General features: G+C 37.9%; 1 protein-coding gene across 2 annotated transcripts in view; it reads right to left on the bottom strand.

Annotated features, from left to right (window-relative positions):
* Positions 1-19,971, bottom strand: part of CNTNAP5 (contactin associated protein like 5) — a 250,433-nt gene that overhangs the window by 173,512 nt on the left and 56,950 nt on the right. For both annotated transcript variants that reach the window (XM_026053914.1, XM_026053907.1), the window contains exons 2-3: positions 17,191-17,301; positions 11,412-11,605 (exon numbers count right to left, since the gene is read on the bottom strand). In XM_026053914.1, coding sequence (XP_025909699.1) covers positions 11,412-11,605; positions 17,191-17,301 — 305 coding nt within the window. The remainder of the gene's footprint in view (positions 1-11,411; positions 11,606-17,190; positions 17,302-19,971) is intronic.

The following is a 19,971-nucleotide window of genomic DNA, read 5'->3' on the forward strand; positions in this document are numbered from 1 at the left end:
AATCTTATGGTTTACTGTCAACAAGAACATTGCTACTTGTAAATGTGTCAATCATTGGACTACRTAATTGTGTAAAAGTGTCAATCATTGGACTACATAACTGCTATACAAATCACAGCCACTGCAATTCCGTGTTCAGTGGGATGGCTTTTGCTGTGGCTGGTTGAACCTCATCGCAGTTAACACAATGTGCTCCCACAGAAATCAGCTACCAATCTGGCTCAGTGCATTGTCATACAAGACTAAAACTTAGCAGCAGATCTGACTGAAAATATCTTACAATATTATTCTCAACACCCAAACACAGATTTTAACTTGCCTTCCAGTGAAAATAAAACCAGTGAGGGGCTACGTTTATTGGAACAATAAACACAAATGTCCTTCCAAATAAATCATTTCTGGTTTTGTTTGTGTGGCTATTATCTTGCAACAAGAAACAAGCTCAAATTAAAAAGTTTAGAGAGATTAGAGAGTGCTTATAAAAGACCACATATTGGATGCACATAAAAGCCTGTGTTTATGCCTTCTAAGACATAAATTAATAGCACGTAAAACTGCTTATTGTAAAGACACGTAACGGACACAATGACAAATGCTTGAACAAGGACTCTATCGCAAAACAACTTAAAAACCATGAGGTGGAAATTTCAGAGGGGTGAGGGAGGAATAAGAGGAAATAAACAGCTAGAAAGTTGTTTTACAGGGAAAAGACTGAATGTTGCCCTCACCTCTAGAGAGCAAATGCTTTCTTGGACAACTCAGCTGATGGTAGACCGTGATATCTGAAGGCATTTTAATGCTGGATACAGCAAAATGGAAACTTCCTTAAAGTGGCAATTATAAGTAGTAGATCTGAAAAGTAATATTGCCAAGTGTTGCAGAAACCAAAGAACACACAAACCTTGCTCTTCCATTACCTCAAAAGTCCGAGAATCATGGAAAAGTCAAGTTTGACACAACCAAAAACACAGGTTAGTCACTGAGCCAATTCGTTCAAGTACACAGGTACCAGAAATGCAGATCACTTCACCAGCATTACAGAAGGCACCTGAATTAAGACAAATTTGCACAGCAGGCTTCAGCACCAAGCAAGTTAGCAACAGTAATGAGGCACATGTCTCAGGGATGAGTGAGATGATGCCAAGAAAAAGGCTGAATGTGGTGCTAAGCGCAAACTCTCCCTGCCCAACATCCTTTCAGTCTATTCATGTTTAATATTGGTGGAAAGGAGAAGATGCCAAAGTAGTTGATGTAGCATTTCTTTGCTCTCATGAGCCTCAAGCTCCACTAAAACCATTCTGGGAATTTGTTTGCCCCCCAAAGGAACTTGGATCCATGTTTCCTGTCAAAGCACCAGTACCAGAAAGCTGCTTTCAAAAACAGCGATACTGCAAAAGTAGCTTTAAAATATGAGGCCACCTTTCTCTCTTAAAGAAGATACCTTACAACTCTGTTTCCCTGCTTTCTCCATGCTTCTACTTTGAAGATGCAGTAAATATTAACAGGAAATGGAATATTACTTTTTCTTAAATAATGAGAGAGATTTTTCATGGTCATCTTTTAAGGAAAATGGTACTTTACAGGGATAGTAAACATGATAGGACATGACTAATAACAGAGACCTAGCATCTTTGGAGAGGGTGAATCTGAGTACTGTCTCTCTTCACTAAATGCTGTCTGTATTTACTTACTGGGTAATAGATTACAGAAGGCTTTTCAGCAGGCACTACTACTTTAGCATTTCTTTCTTTTTACTAGAATATTGTTCAAATGGAAGCGCTTGATGGAGCGAACTGAAAGGCCACAGACTGGTTCCAAAGAATGGGGCGCAGAACAAAGTGCTTGTGTGATCCCAGAAACGTGTCTGCCACAAAGACACTGGCATGGGTCTGATGTGGAGGACACTCAAACTAGACATTTAATAAGTCTCCCATTGACCATGCCAGTAAAGTAGAATTAAAAAAACAGAATTCAAAAGGTAGACCACATTTTTCATTTTGATACCACTAAAAGCCCCTGCCATCTCTAGACACTGCTTTTCTTCTTCCAGCACTACTCAAAGCAAAAAATTGAATGCATCAGCCAAAATCAGTCATCATCCGAGTGCCATGAAAAGGTACCTACATATCTTGGATTGTGGGGATTTAYTGAGAGAGACCATATAGAATTACTAGGCATTGCCACAATTGCTGTAGTCTTAAAAAAAAAAAAAAAAGATTCCCAAGTTGAAGATGTAAAGTTATTTTGGAGCAGCTTTTTTAAACTATCTGGCACAAGTTTGGAGGCTTGCTTCATTTTGTATCCAGGCACAGATTCTCCAGAGGCAAGCACAAGACTTATTTTAAAGTGATAGCTCTAATTTCCAAATGGAAGCTGTTGTAAATGAAATCATTATTTTTGAGAACTGAACCTATGCATGAAATACTCTGAGGTGGCCAGTATTTCCACATAAATTCTCCAAAGCCTACCAAACCTCCTTTTGGAAAAAGAAAAAAAAAAAAAATCAGCTCTAGGGAAGACTTGTCCATTCTCATCACTGGTGTAGGAGTCTGCATATTTAAAATAAAAATAAGTGACACACATTAAGTGTTCCCTGAGCACGGSAGGGTCTGGATTTTATTCTTGAGCTGCGTCTCATCTCCCGTCGAAGTTGTAAACGTGTATATGGAACCTTTTATAAGGTTTCTAGGACTGTATTTCCACCCTCTCCTATAAATATTTATTCCCTGATGAAACTTCAAGCAATACTACTTAAGGATTTATACTCTCACTTGCTTTGCTCACACTATTTTGTCTTTGACTGCTGACTTCCCTAACATAAGCCAACTCCTGCAAGGCTGGTATGTGCGGCTCTCCCGAAGTACCAAATGCATATTAAAAGCTTCACAGTTAAGCTACATTTCCAAAAAAAAGCCAAGCACGATTGTATTAATTGTATTGTATAAAAAGTTAATAATGTGAACTCTCTGTTCATCCATGGAGGAATTACAGGGTAGACTTTTAGCTGATAGATGTCCTTATCACTCTGGGAACTCTAAAGAAGAGGGATTCCCAACAGCAACAGTCTCTCAATCAYGCCTTACAGGAAAAAATATAGTTGAATGTCCATACAACCCAAAAGACATGCAGAATAGAAAATCTGACAAACAAGATCAGAAAAATTTTAATACTTCAGAATGCTCTGTCTGAAGCAGAGATCCTTGCATGACACCTGCATCTCTAACTCCCCCCATTCTCTCACTGCCACTGTGCAAAATTCCAATTTTTATATRGAAGAAAAATTCTGCTTTATTTACAGAAAATTTAAGGAAAGCACCTCCAAAGTGCTTTTAAATGCCCTTTTCATGCTAATGGGCCTCTAGTAGTCAGAAACACTGAGAAGATTAAATCACAAAAGTTACTCAGATAAGGAGGATACAGATGTTACCCAGAAGTCAGATACAAATTTGCTAACCAAAGAGACAAGAAGCAGATGAGGAGAGATAAGATGCTTGGCTTCTTTTGATACTGCCTGMAGATGTAATGAAACAAATCTTTATTTCCATCTTAAGCTACTGAGAWATTTGTCTTCCTTGCAAAGCTTTTAACTTTTGCTTAACATGTTCTTTGAGCAACTCCAACTTCCTCTGCATCTGATAGTGCACCACAGCTAACACCAGTCACTAAGTACAGCTTTCTACCTCTTTGCCTCTTCTCTTCCAGGTGCCATGCTATTTTTTTCCTCCAAAACCAGTTTTCAAGGTGCTCATCAGCACATCTTATCACTACATCTGGTCTACATATCACCTTCCTTTGCCTARGCAATACTCTAGTGTTTAATATCTCATTAAAATCCCTTTCCTACAGTGATTTGCAATGATTTGCTTATACCTTGCTCCTSTTTTTACATGCCATTTTCCCTTGCCATAAGCTAGTTTTCCACCTTCCCAAACTTCTCACTGCAGAAATTAGCAAAAGTTTGGAAAAGGTTCAGAGGAGAACAGGTAACATCTTTCTTACTATAGTGTCTATAGATCTGAGCAGTCTAAGTCAAACCAGAAGGGCTAAAACGCTAGCTATTCATTTGGGTTACACTACTCTGAAGGAGAATCAGTAGGTAGGAATGTCACATCTCAGCAAGAGGGCAACTAGTGTTAGTTCAGTTTATTAACCAAGATTTTCTGCRAGAATTTAACACCAAGGAGGAAAGCGTCATTCTCACCAGTCCTGAAGTGTATCGAGCAGTTGTGGGGAACCTCATTAAGAGCARAGCTCTGTAGCACATCCAGCATAACTGTGCTCTTTTCTGGAAGTCTTCCCATAACACAGGACATTACTTGCTTCCCACTAAGGAGCATGAGTGGTTCCCAAGGATAGTAAACACTTCTCTTGAACAGCTGATCTAGCTGCTTGCAGGAGGTTCACAACACATCATATAAATGTGTATACATACATATTAATAGAGATTTTATTAATAGAGACAATGTTCTCTAGAAGAGGGATTATTAATCCAGAGAATAACCYCTGGATTAAGATATTCATCTCCATTAGAGAGAGATTTTCCTGTTCAAACTATTCCATATGGATTTAAACAAACTCTTTAAGAGGCTAAAGACTCTAGACCTCGTTACAAACCCCCAGAAGTCAATCAATCCTGATYAGTGARACCTGGAAAGTCTATGGAAATTAACACAAGCATCTTTAGAAAAATTGCAGAAGAAAAATATTTGCATATTGTATTCTGTAAAGGTTCTTTCTTAGTGCATATCTATAAATGTTGACTGGCTATAGAAGCAATTCAAGGCACCAGGTAACTCCTCTTCACAACACTGCAGTCAATCTAACTATTATTGTTTCAGAATAGTTTTCTGTGGGTGGATCAGCTTTAGTGCTTATCCTGGGGACATTTTTATTTGGCTAATCTTTGTAAATTGTTTGCTATGAACAAATTAATGATGCATTTCCTTTAGCAGAACAGCTTTACCATTTGTTTGTTGCTCTGTGCTGCTTTCTCATTTTACTCCATTTGCAAATGGTCATTTGCTCACTAGAGGTGAAACTGCAAATGGATGTAAGTACTGCGTGTTCCATATTTATTTATAATTTCTAAAGACACCTATTTTTAGGTTCACATACCACAGAATACAATATGCAAACATGAATGAGGAAGTTCGCCAATACAAAGGTGTTGCTGGCTAAAATCTCCCACCTAGAAGGAAATATCCACTAGTTAATAGTGAGCTGCCACTAACATGTATTCTCTTAAGCAAAATCTTGCAGAGAAAACAGAGCTTTGTGGCAATGATAGATATGTACAGGAGAYTGCTACATATGTTTTAGGGTCAACCTTCAACAGCAGGTTCATACAGAACCATGCAAACACTATTCCATATCCAATCCCTTATAGCCAGTACTACCCATTATCCATAGACACCATGGGCTGAGAATGTGAAGCAGTGGAGAAACCAAAGGTCATTCAAAAGCTCTAGGAAGTAGGAATGGAGGGGGGTGGGGAAAATCATCTTTCCAAAGAGATAACTGTCCTGGCAGTCTCAAGAAAAGSCAGATTTCCTGAGGACATACTCAAGAGCTGGCACAGGTTTGCAGCCAGCCCAGAAAGCTGAACCAGAATCAGAAGAAAATTAGGAACATCCAGGTAATATCTCAAAAAGAGACAGTCAAACTGAAATAGTTTTAAATACAAGGCAAATGGTTCCATCTTCAAAAGCTGTAAAAGCATAGATCTGACAGGAACAGTGATGGAAATCTCTGGAAAACCACCTGACACAGCAGGACTGAATTGTTTCCTTCATTCCTCCCTAGAAGTAGGAATTAGACTAGAGCCCCTCCCTTATTATTTCAGCTACAGTAAAGGAAAAGAATATAATCCATAGATACATATTGTTTGACATCTACTTGTTTGGCAATATTTGCTGTACACAGAGCAAGCTAAATATATCTGAATACTTGTACAGTGGGAAGCATTATTACAAGGCAAGCAGAAATTTAATTGCTAATCCGACCAAAATATGCAGCTTCTCAACTTCAGGAAGAATTTTGCTTTGGCCTTTCCTGGAGGACATTAGGACTCAGAGCTATATAATGCTTTAGAATAAATTGGACAACGATAAATCTGACAAGAAGATTAACATTCTAATCATGTTCACGATAATTAACTCGCCAAAACTATCCCACAATCATTATCCAGCTAGAGCAGAAATGGGAAAGTTTACTGCACCCCAGCAGATTTATAAACCAATTAAGAGCATCCCTCCTCTAGACTCTATTAGCAAAGCCTCTGGTTCAGCAAAAGCTCACATGCAAGTCAGGGTCTTCCTAGGGAAAGAGCCTGCAAGGGATCTTTATCACCTCTATTCAACCCTGCCTTTTCTGTTCCCCTGAGAAAGATTCCCAGCATGTCCTCTGGCTCCCATCACCCCTCCAGCCTCACACACCACCTGCAAAAAGTGGGATTGCAGCACTTTTCCCTGGTTGAAGCTCTGTGTTGTATGATTCATGACCCAGGACTACGGGGTTCAACAGCAGATGCTCTATCTGTCTTGCAACCTTGGGGCTTGGAGTCCTCTCCAACAAACCATGTCTCCTTCCTTCTACATGCAGTTAGCAGTCAATGTGTGAGTAATTTTACCAGGTGTATGRTTCTGTTGAATGTATTTGCATATAATATGAAGCATCTCCTTGCTATCCTTGCTGTTTTTATCCTTGTCACTTTTTTTCTCTCTAACACAAGAATGTCCTCTGCCACTTTCAGAACAGGCTCCCTTTATCTCCATTTCTTAACTTCTTTATCTTCTTTCAAAACTTTGACTAAAGAACATCCATTTTCTCTTTTTCCTAGATATATTTATACCTGCTCCCTCCCCTTTCCTTTGTGTCWTCCTGCATAATTGTGTTTTTCAGCTTTGTAAAGTATTTTTCAATATAGATGGCATAAAAATTGCTATCTAAAATGAAGTAGCACTGTATCACAGCCCACTCTTTTGTCCCAGTAATATATACATTTTGGACTGACTCAAATTGTGTTGCATATGCAGGTAAAGTAAATTCTGAATTATTCATCTCTTAAAAAAATAATAAAAAAATCATTTACGTGTTACAAGCAATAAGATTTATGCTTTATGTCTCCCCATCAATAGCTAGTGTGTCCACACACAGCTGATTTATCCATATAGAAAATATAATTATAAGCCTAGTTTGCTCCAAACCACACAGTCCTTTTGTAACAAGATTATTTAAATACAAATGGGGTTGGAAAATTGGTTTTAAATGGCTAATCTGTCTTGTCTTCAACTCCAGCTGCAGAATTTACTAACATCATAAACACGGGCTGAGTGAAAACCTAAGAGGTTTTCTGATCCTCCTTGCGATCTGTCTGTGCAGCACTGTCATTAACAGTGATGGGAGCTGCTGCATGCCCTGAGAGGAGGATAATAAGCCTTGTAATCTCTATAAAGTGAAGGGGATTTTTACTAGTGATACGGTCACATATAGCGGTGTGCAAACATCTGTTTTATTGGCAGCCCAACAAACTATTTACATACCCAGGTCTCAGATGCATTGAAGGACACATGCAACGTTTGCACAGATAAACCAACACCCAGAGAACTGGAAATAACTCCTCAGGAACTCCACTTGCAAGATGGAGCATCAGGCATTTGCGCTTGCTACATCATTGGGAAGAGTTTCATCCAGGGGCAGATTTACCCAGAGATTATCAAGCAGACTAACAGCCTTCCTGCTGTCTGGCCAAGCATGGCCAATGGTCCAAGGTATTCCATGAGCAAAAGCAGTGCCAGAAGGTTATCCGTTGATCCTCCTCCTCCATAACTTTCCAGGTGCAGACACCTGGGAATACCCAACAGTTTTTTCTCCGCAGCACACATATGAACTGACAGAAATTACAGCTCACATCTAACTGTGTTTAGGYAGAAATGAAGAATTTCTGTTAGTTTTATGTTAATAGACATAGTGGAGAAGAAATTAAAAATTATTTTTATTCCAAGGAATGAAAAAAAGACAAATTAAACCTTCAGATTGCTAACTGATATTAAATGCTTGCTTTGAAACACAGGATGCTTTTTACATCCTTCTTTTCACTAGTTCAGTACCAGATTATTCTTTCAGATAGTTCCCCAAATAGTTATATTGCCTTCCGAAAACAAGAAAATAATTCACCAGAACACCTAGATCCTTTTTTCTGATACATAATCTCCCCTTTCAAGAGCCATGAATGAACAATCAGTTGTCACCAATGAGCAGTTTGTGCACAGCAAGCAGCAATATCCATACAAAGCAAAAACTTCTACCTAGTTTTAGTGAAGAGGGAGCTGTATCAGAGGATCTAATAGGTCCAATGCATCACAGTATTTTATGGTGATACAGCAGACTTCACATAAGGATCTCTAGGCAATAGTTATTTAGATTTCGCAGCCCCAYAGAAGCTATGAGTCACAGCACTGCTCATTCTCTAAGTTAGGAGCAGCTCAGTTTTCTGAAACAAGCAATATAGGAGGTACATTTCTATCCCTTTTAGCTAAACACAAAAGTTTAAAATATTAGCTTTTAAAAGCTCTAGGTCTAGAGGGACTAACAGCATTAAGTCTCTGTCTTAAGAAGAGAGGAAAAGTTTAAGGCTGGGGGGAAAACRTGTTTCCCACACAATCTGCTCAAATTTCTGAAAGGTTCAGTAGTCACAAGAACCTCTCATTTACCACCCCCTCCACTCCCTCACTGTGACTGAGAGGCTTCTCATAATATAGTAACTTGCCATGCTTAGCAAACTGCTACCTTGAATCCTGCTTCTACYGCCCTATATTACTCTTCCTATTCCCCCCCGAAAAGGTATGCAAGACARTTTCCCATTGCTGGTACTGTCCGTCTTAGGACTCCTCAGTGTAGTTGCCCCAAAGGCCTGCTCAGCRTCTTCGTAAAATGCTCAACTCTGCTTCCCTCCTTTAACCAAAGGGCTAAAGGTTTCTTCAGAGATGAATGCAATGCAGAACTTCTCTTAAAGACATTAAATCAGACAGATGTTTAGGACATGCATACCATGTTGCTTGCTCTTACTTCATCCAGATGGCCACCTGGAATAGAAGAATCTTTGAAACAAGGCTAGTTTCCTTTCTTGAAAAGGCTAGTACCCTTTTCTTGTTTGGACAAGTCCTAGGAAAAGATTTTTACTGAGAAAAAAAGAAAAAAATCAAAATTTGTAATTACAATTCTACACACAGTTCTGAAATCTTCCCTGACTTTCCTCATATTCTATTTTCATCTAGTGAAATCAAGTTCAAAAAAAATCTCCTTATTTAGAATAAAAAAWTTACACAAGTATCTTGCTAGCTATATTAATGCCACAATTAAGCAAGCAAGGTAAGAAAGCCTACAACCTTCCAGGTGTTAACGAGACTTGCCAGTTTGAGCTGATTGTTACAATCTAATGAAATGTCAAATCAGTCCACTTTGGATTTCTGCCACCAGATTCTGTACAAGAGTTGTGCTAATAGTAAAGTTTGGTGATGCTTCCTAACAGGCTGCTCAAGTCCCTTGCATGGGGATGTGGAGCAAGTGCTTCTACTGGACCAGACTGATTACTGGCTCATAAAATAAACACATTGTACAGAAACTTGTGTGACAGGAAGAATATCCAAATCCTTCCCACAGCTTGCCCTATTTCATTTTTCCTCAGTTTTATATATATATATATATATATATATATATAAGCAATATCCTCTGTAGCTGCTACCTCTCCAAAAAGAAAATTTCCAGATCTATTGAAGCCCTAGAGCTTGTGTTGTGTTTCCCCCCGCCCCGCTCTTTCCTGAATCACCTTACATGATCATTTAGTAAAGCAAGAGTGCTCATGTTTTCAATAAACCCTGATACACTTTTAAATGCCTGCTGGACATATTCCTGTTGTTGTGTGCAGTATTTGGTGCCAGATCAGAAACTCACTAAATTGAATCCTTAGGTCATAAAAAGCTGCTATGTTAAATTCTACTTGTTGTCTTTTCAAGTTTGCCTGTAAGAAGCAAACCTTTCAAAGTGAAAGGTCAAGAGATGAAAACATTAGACATGCAATCAAAAGATAATTTGCCTTAATGTAAAACCTAACAAGGCACACAATATTATTAAGACCCTTTTAACAAAAATGAGTCTGTGTAAAAATATCTACCTTTTGGATTTCAATATCCTAGGAGTGGAAGTCCAGTGCCAGATTAGATAAATACTGCAAACAGTTCAGAATAAAATTCTACTGTTTTTAATATTGAAAAAGCATCAGAAATGAAGCCAGACTAATATAACTTTATAAATGACAGGTGAAGTAGAAAAACACTTGACAATTTTACAACCATCTTTGGGCCAAAGTTGCCTTTCTAAAGGAAGATCAGTTTAATTAGCTTTCCAATAAAGCAAATCCACATTAAAACAAAGACAGTGGGAAAACAGTATACTCATTTTAAAACAACAAAAGTTAATTATCTGATACATGTATTCCCACTGTGTGAAACATGCTCAGGAAAAATAAAATAAAGAACCACTCTCTGCTGCAACCACAACTCTCCTCAYTCATAACCATTACACTCTGGAAACAAAATCTGCTTCCTGACATAGCAATTAAGATGTTCATCAGGAAAAAATTAAGATGAAAACTTAAGCCTACCTGATCACTCTTAAATGTTTAATTTGCTTTTCATCACAAATACGTTTTATTCACCAACACATACTGCCATACTACTGCTTTCATATCATTCATATGAAAGCAGGAATTTTGAGCCTTCCTATCCACACTTGAAGCACAGCTTATGCTGCACACAGCCCTGCAAGCATCTCCTGACATGGCCATGTATAGAACTTGAAACACAGCAAGAGTCAAGGCTACATTAAAGTTTTAGGAAAAGCCTGGAGCACTTCTGAGATGACTTAGCTGATACACCAGAAGTCATGCTGCAGCTCCAGCTTGCTCCAACTAAGGAGCCATTTACTGTCCATCTGTCCCAGCATGAAGAAAGCTGCTCTGGTCAGCAAGTCTGCATAAAGGACAGAGCTAATTTCTTCATGTCCCAGAAGAATGCAGATGATTAGTCCCATTTGCCTTGCTGTTCCTACATCAAAGCCTACCAGGCACAGATGATCATTTCAAGTGCCCTGAATATCCACACTAGTCTAGAAACTAGTCCTGAGGGCCTAAAACTGTATTACACAGACAACTGGTGACAGAAGTAGTTTAGATCAAAACATCTTGAAAACACTCATGCGTGCTCTTCTACCACTGCAGTGTTCATCTGATCTGAAATTGAATCCATTTCCCCAAACAGCACATTGAGCCTGAACATGAAAGATCCAGGGCAAACATATCTCCAGCTCACCTGTTTGGCTTAAAAAAACAGATTAAGAGAAAAGTTCAGACCTACCCATATGGTGTCATCTTGTCGGTACTGCTTCCAGTTGCGGCCAGTGTCGCTGAACATGAGCGTGTAGCTGGTTACCCAGTCCGAGCTCCCATACCTTCCTTGTGTGGCAACCGCAACGATCTCAACTCTGTCTCCTAGATCAACCTGGAKCCACTGCTGCTCATTTGAATCAAGCGGAGACCAGCCACCGGCTCCTAGAAGAAATTGGAAAAGGGTAATGTAGAGAACAGGGAGAATTAAAAAAGTGATACTGTAGAAAATTCCACCTTCCTGACAGTAAAGCTACATCTCTCTGGTTTTGTATTAGGAAGTATGCTACCTGGTGTGCTCCTTCTGGGTTTCCTTAATCCTAAGAATTCATAAGATTTACAAATTTTTAAGAAATTAAGAAAATCTAGATTTTGTCAACTAAACAAACGTCAGTGGTTACACCTCACATCAGCGAGGATGACATATTAGCAATAAAAAGTGATACCTATTCCCTTCCTATGCTTGTGCAACTGTGCAAATGCAGATTCCTAACTTTGAATTTGTTTTTCCTTTTTCTTTTTTGCAATATTTTGAAAGATACATAAAAACGTATCATGACCAGTGTCCTATAAAGTCCTTCAAAGGGATGTTTAAGTAGAGATTGCAAATGCACCTGAAATAAGAGTTCATAAAAGAAATGCCCTCACATCAGAAAATAACCTCCTTCRCTGTGCAAAATGCTGATTAAGTGACCATGTATCTCACATTAAAAAAAAAGAAAAAACAAAATCTTCATCAGGACAAACATGACTTACAAATTACCAACCTTCACAACCAACCTCTCCATTCAGGAATGGAGACTTCAGAAGCAGTTCATGAAAGTTGATATTTTATAACTAACTATAAATAATCTGAACAAATCACTACAACCATCATGATCTTAAGAGTTATAAAAGCAAATCCCTCCAGACTGGAATATATTCTCTTATGCTGCCGTGTTTACTCATACTTCTAAATTACAGACTAGGTGTTTCTTTTACTTTGTTTCTACTTGCAAACGTTGATTCTCTGTATACCTTCAGTATTTACTTCAGCTTCACAAACAGGCAAATAATGCAGCTATGAAGAACTTAGAAGTCCAATTATCCAAAGCAACAAATTTTCAGACTGTCACTTCTCCTTCAKCCCATCACCTTGTTGGTTTTGTTATCAGTGTTTAAAAAGCCTATGAATGGAATTTCAGCAAGTACGATTCTGCTTCAGAGCTGAGAATAAGGCATTACCAATTAAAGTGAACTATGAGCAGTAATCTAAATATGCATTTCCAAAGAAAATGCATCAATAACTTCTGCTATTTATAGCCCAAGGTTAACTCAATATTTTAATCTTATTAATTGATCTGTCTCAGAGCTGCTCTGTGAATAGTTTATTGCACTGAACTGAATCAAAAGATCAATAAATGTGGCTGATATCAAAGAACTCAAATTTCAGCAACTTTGGCTTTAAAAAAAATTTTTAGTTTTCYTAGCCCACACTGAATTTTCCAACTCACAAATAAAATTCCTTTTTTTGAGGACAAGTTTGCCTTTTTTTAGARTTTATTTTATTAAACTATTACTTACATTTAATTAAGGTAAGACTTAGATTGTGAAATAGTCTATTTATTCTATACCTAGAATTTGGCATTGTTTTCTGGACAAATGGCTTATCTTCTCTATGGGAACTCTGAAGAGAGATTTTTTTATAGCCAAATCGATATATACTTATGTCATGCTTTATTTTTCCTTTTTTGATCACAACRGAACACTCTTTATTGCCATGGTGACTATTTTACTTGCCTCAAATAGGATAATTTCTTYTAAAAGCATTACACTAAGCACCTAAGCAGAATATTAATAATTTCCTCACTCATTTGATATTTGATTATTTCATTCCTAACTCATCACAGATGTATAGATGTATGTAGAGAAGACTGTAGTATTTCCTGCCAAAAATCCTACCACTTAAATATGTGCAACTATATATATAGTTATAAAGAGCCTATTTTTGCCTGGCTTTTAAGACAAATTGTTCAAAGATACTGATCTGTATCTCATCCCCTACAACGAATTCTGACTAACATGCAGAAGAACCAAAGGAAAGATTGCAGTGTAATATATAGTACCTGAAATAGATTTTGTAATACAATACTAGCTGCTTTCTTCACAGCTTTATTTTWGAGTAAGACATAAAACAGAAATTCATTTCAGAAGTGCTGGCAAGTTTGTAGCACAACGTTTTTGTTTGGTTTTGCTTTTTTTTTTTTTTCCCCTTCTTCTCTTTTTGGCCACCCTAAAGAGTTTATGCTAGATGTTTTCTGTGAATGCTAGGAGAAAAGTACCTAATTTTYCTCTTTCCTCCATTGCCTCTTCAATCAGTCTTTCTGCAACATAAACAGTAACTAGATAGAAAAATCATTCATAACAAGTCATTTACTTGATGAGCTACCCATGAAAAAGCAAACAAACAGAAATCATCACCATGGATATTTCCAGCAATTCATTAAGCATCTAACTACCATCTACTCTTTACAGCTTATGCCCTCGCCCTTCTATTCTCAGGAGAAGCARCAAGACCACATGCTTTCCTTTAAAGTACTGGGGGGGATGCATGCTTTCGAGCATGAGGACTCCACAGCAGGTTTACAATTTAGGAGGTAAGTCAAAAGAATGATACACACTCGGTGAAAATCTGGGAGATCTGCAGCAATCTAAAGTGCTCAAATCACTGAACTACCATCTCCGAACTATGTATCATTTCATATGAGCACATTTCTCTGTATGAAATGCCATTCTTTAGATTTAAGCACTGCATAACAGAGCAACGACACTTGCTGTTAGCATCATCTCTGTGGGTTTTCTTGGCTCTTGCAGTCCAGAAGTCCATCTTGCAAGAGAGACGGATGCTATCTGTTATAGCCCCTCTCTTGGCATAACTACAGCTGCCTCACACCTTCCCCGCAGGATGAGGAGAGGTAAAACACATAAAAAGAAAAAAAGAGGACAAAGCCACCTTACTTCCTCTCTCTCAAACTTTATGTCTTTACCATTACTGTAGATGAACAGAAGTTCTACTGACTTGTAAGAATATCACTACACCAAAGTTCCACTGCAGGTTTGACTCGGAGTAAAAATTAAGCATTTCCCATTAGGCTTCTCTCATATCTGCCAGTAAAGGAATAAACAGACAACTTCTACAGCCATCCCAAATCAATTCTTATGATTGCCAAAATAGACGAGTATTSTTTTTCTCCACCTTTATCTGTTGTACAAAGCAAGCATCAAAAGCAATACTGGTATCTTAGTCCAGAATGATCTCTGCAGGCACGTTGCTTTTGTACATGTTGTTCCTTGCACTGTTACACCTCACCCAAACATTTTACTAACTAGCAAAACAGCATATCCTGAGTTGTGCCATTTGCCCCTCTACTAACTGCTGAGGCTTACCCAAGCGAAGACATTGAATAGGACAGTACCTCATTTATGATTAGTGCAGCATAATTACAAAACAAAGTGGTATTGATTACACCCACAGTATATGGAGATTCAAGTTGGTGACCTGAACAGTACTGAAATATTTTTGAGGACACCAAATCGTCTCTCCTATCAAAAAAGCAGAAAGAATGACTAAACTCATGCTTGGCACTTTACAACATCATGCCTGAGGGGTGCACATGTTTCCCTGTTCTGCCCACCAGATCCCCACTGGCACTGGTAGGATTGTGTGCATCCCCAAAAGGCTATGCCATAGTTCCTCACAGCTAGCACAGCTTAGATTTTCTGCAGATCCTTTGGAGAGGGAGGTTCAACAACTGGGAGAAAACACCCTACTGGAGAAGCCGAGGCCTAGGAAGCTGCTGCACAAGCTCATATTCTCCATGGCAACTAATTGTAACACCACAAATACAAGAATGAGGATCATATGGTCTCTCAGTTGGAGACCTAAAATGACTGGAAAAAAAAATACAGTCTAATACTCTTCGCCCCTCTTTTTCAAAATGTTTGTACATTTTGCCATAATTGGTGGGAAAATTGCGCTTCAGCCCAGCATTACATAATCTGTGCTCCTTGATGCTGCATGGGGCTGCTTGGGATGCCCCTACTTACTTGCAGTTTATTAATATGTAGCAAAGGAAACGCTGGTTTCCACCCTACAGTGCCCTGCAAACCGCTAAACTGGCTTTACATTGTGCTGCAAACTCTTGGGCTTCCTGCTGAAACTAAGTGCTTCCCTGCTGTACAGCTTCACATTAATGCCCAGATCAAACACTTCCTGGCCATAAAACAAATTCCATTTGACGTTATATATATTTTTTAATATTCCGTACACATTTACTTATATTGACTGCTCAGGGTGAGAGCTAATAGGAAACAGGGGAAAAAAAGCTCAGTTTATACAGTCATTGGAGCAATTTTCTTGCTCTTTGTCATCTGTTTTTCTACCGTAAACAAAAAGTTGATTACGCCTCATGGATGATAAGGAATATATTCAATGCAATAGAATCATACCTATCAAAATTACACATTTTTACTATTTCCAGTACAGGTTTATTAGAATTTTAATTGACTACTTTTAGCAATTCTCAAAGCTTTATTCAAGAGGTTTTTTTTTTTTTTTTTTTAAACAGTACATTTCAGTGCTGTTGGTCCTTTTAAAACAGCTTTGTGGTTATTGTTATCCATTACTGAACCAACTTGATGAATGAAAATTTTGTAGTGATGTAGATCTGTGTTATACTTTTGTTGTAAATTAATTTTCATGTGTTTCATTCTTATTTATGCTAACATTTACCTAGCTATTTACCTCAAGATATTCCTTGCAACACTATTACATTACTCCCTAGCTTAGCTTATGTCATTAACATAATGAAAACACTTTGAAAAACATAGCATAGTGCAAAAGAAAAAAYACACAAGAAATGTTAGTAAATGCTATTTCTTTTAAAGATGTCTATTTTAAAGTGTACAAGAAAGYTTCTTCATCCTTCTTCTATCAGTGCTCTTCAAAATGAAATATTCTTATCAACTCTGATGATACTACAAATATCCATTTCTTTACAAGTCTAACAAAAATTAGGCAAGAGTATATTTTAACTTCTAGATCCTTCTCAGTCCTAGCCCATCAGTTATCACTTAGGCTTTCAAACTATGTAGTAGAACTTGTTTATAAACCTAAAACTACTTCAGGGATCAGTTTCATATATTCCCTGTCTTACTGATCCCAGGATTTGCACCRGAGCATGAGGCTTACCAGTATTACCTTGAATGTATGTCTTTTTTAGYATTAATTTTGAGCCTAACAGTTTTCTCTTATGCCTGAACTCATGCAGACCTCAAACATTCCTCCTTAGAAAAGTCTGCAAAGGTCTACAAAGTTCTTCCATTCATTCTTATTTTTTCTGCAGCTACATTATTGTTGAATTCCAATGGAACTTTTATCCTTAATTCTTACTAGGTTTAACAGACATCTACATTTTAGTATAGAGTCTCAAGTTGAATGACCTTCAATCTCTAAAGGCTATGTGAACTATAACTAAAAGCAAAAATAGTAGCTGAATTTCCTTCACGGCATTCTTAAAAGAGAAGCAGAGATTTACAAACACAATAGGAGTTTTCTATAGCAAGTGAATGAGTTGCTCCTAAATAAAGCGCTCAGAAGCAAAAATGAAGGACCTTACTTGATTGTGAATACACTGAACACAAACAGCATTTTTTTTAAACTGTAATTAAAGATATATATATATTTTAGGCATTTCATACAGCAATCTTACCGTCTCGTCTGTTGAGCTTTGCAAAGCTGGAACTGTGTGTACTGGAGAGCTCAGAGGAACTGGTAAATGCTGTTGAAGGTAAGGTAGATACTAGTGCAGCATCACAGTTATCTAAAAACAAAAAGAGGAAAAAAAAGGAAGAGGTCATTTCTGTCAAGAGCGCACAATTTCACGTCATACTCTCATTAAAGGACTCTTCCTGCAAAGGTTGCTGTAAGAACACACAGTACCCAGGCAGACTTTAGGTACCACTTCAGAGCTGTCTTTGGAAAAGCTTTTCTAAAGCAGACACATATCTGAGGAGCTCAAGTGACAACTTCTATAGAAGTGAGCTCTAGGGGCATGATACCCAGCGTTGTGCAGCAACATGTGGGCATGACCCACACTTCACAGGCCTTCTATGCTGTACAAACCATCGATCCAGCTGGCTTTTCTTGCTCAAACTCATGCACACATATAATGATAAATAAGTTTCATCAGCTCAAACAAGCTGTCTGCTACATTTGTCTCCTCTTTCCCACATCTTCATCTGAGGATAGTTTCAACTGGATTAGGCTAACACTCRCGCTGAATTTTTGAGCACATAATGCTTGCATGGGAACAAAATTAGGCAAAGTAAGTTTGCTTATTACAATGCTGTCACATACACATCCAAAAATAGCCTTTCAGTAGGGAATAAAAAAATCCACGCACTTATTTTTAATTGAATCTCCCATGGAGAAAACATGCATCTAATTACTGGAAAAGTCCTGCAGGTTAGCAAGATCTCAGATACCACAGTGTTCTCATGTTCCCAGAGTAAATATACAATTTGCAAGGGGAAAAGGAAATTCACTAATGATACTTTAGGGTTACAAAAGTCAAGGAATAAATGCAGAAATGATTTCACAGCTACAGTGGCAAATTTAGAGCAATCCAAAAACTGGAAGGTGCCTTTCTCATAAAGAGCTGAACCACATTAAAATACTACTCATCTGTTTTCTGCAGTGACTGTGTAGAATATTCGAGAGACTTTTGCAATTTTAATCCTCCCTTATCATAAAAAAGACTAGTTTATTGACTGCCTGATGTACAGGACAGCAACACTGCTTGTTACCTGCAACACCCTAACACACACTGAACAGGGGGACAGAKGGTTCTGCAAGCCATAATTAGAACTTGCTTAGGTATTTGAGTTCTGGAGTTATATATGATTACTTTCTTTTTTGAGGAGAGAGAGGAAAGGAGGGTTAAATAACATCCTATTCCAATAAGAGTCAATATTCCAGTAATAATCCTCTTCCAAATAATATCCTCTTCCAATAAAGCCAGTACTACACTACTGGTGAATAAGCTGATGTCTGCAACTCAAAATCAAGTTGTTGGGAAATGCAGACTCTTAGGGAAGCACGTCCAAAGCACATAAATATGGCACAAAGGGGTAAAGCCAGCAAGAATGAACACTTTAATTGGACAGGTTTCTCAATATGGATTTTTATTTTTGATAAGAAGATGGGAAAACTGCCATGATGAAAAATATTAAAGAATAAGTCTATTTGTATTCTGAAAGGAGGGCAATATATTACTCTCCAGAAAGTAATAATATCCTAATTAATTAGCAAATAAGTTGGGATGGCACAAGTGGGATAGATAGTACAAATACCAATAGTTGACAYTGAAATAGGACCAAGACATTCAAATCACCAGTTTACAGCTTAAGTCCTGCAGTACTGGAAGGTTCCCAGTAGTGAAGTACTGGGACAGTATTTAAACTGGTAGACAAAAATGTTTGAGGCTTCAGCCAAGAAAGAATGAAGCAATGGCAGAGTAAGATATTCCATTTAGCTAATTTCTCTGGGAAATATCTATTTAAACAAACTCAATACCACTTTTGAAAAAGTTACAATTGATAAATGGGGAAAAAAATTGCMCTTAATGTTCAGAATTCTGAAAGTATTTCATGCAGCCCAACTGGTGTTCATTTAAAAAGCAACTTTACATGAAAATAAGCATAACCAATGCAACTCATCTCAACACATTAACTGATGAATCTCACAAAGTGAGCTTAAATATGAAGCTATTTTCCTCTATTATGTTATCAGCAGTTAAAAGGTCTAAAAAAATTCATGGATTAGATAACTTAAGGACAAGTAGGCCACTGAGGTTTTGACAGTGAGGATAATTAGCTAACAAGTTACCAAGGCCCTGAGCAGATTCTCTATCACTAATAGCCTTTAAGACTCAGAGAGAACTTCTGTCTGTAACATGGAAATATTTGCAGAGTGCTGTGCCCTTTGGTACAGAAGGGGTCAGATTATAATTGTCCTTATTGGACATAAAAACTTGCAAATTAAAGTACACCTGTTAAATTTGCTCTTACTTGTGACCTGGAAGATGGTTTAAATAAAGATGTCAGCTTGTGAGTACAGTAGGGCACTGAACTCCCCACAAACTTCTACATCCTATAAAATCTAATTGAGTGGTTGGGAACTCTCAAGAAAATGTRTGAATATAGGGACGGACCTATGTTAAGGTAATGAAACCACACTATATAACTGCCTAAAGTTGAGAAGCTCTAGCAAGGAGACACTCCTCCAGATGACAGCCCTATTTCTCTCCTTGCAGCCACTCTCCACAGCAGCCCCCTTCTTCAGAGCTTTCTGCACTTGGGCATCTGAGGCAGGTATCATGAATACCTTCCTCATGCTTCTTTAGAGCAGYCTACATATTAATGAGACACGACATGTAGCTTTACTTTTGTTTGTTAAAAATGCCTGGCAAATTTCCAGTGAGATATGCTCT

This window comes from Nothoprocta perdicaria, unplaced genomic scaffold, assembly GCF_003342845.1.
Source record: "Nothoprocta perdicaria isolate Ctin4 unplaced genomic scaffold, notPer1 scaffold_0, whole genome shotgun sequence".
NCBI lineage: Eukaryota > Metazoa > Chordata > Aves > Tinamiformes > Tinamidae > Nothoprocta > Nothoprocta perdicaria.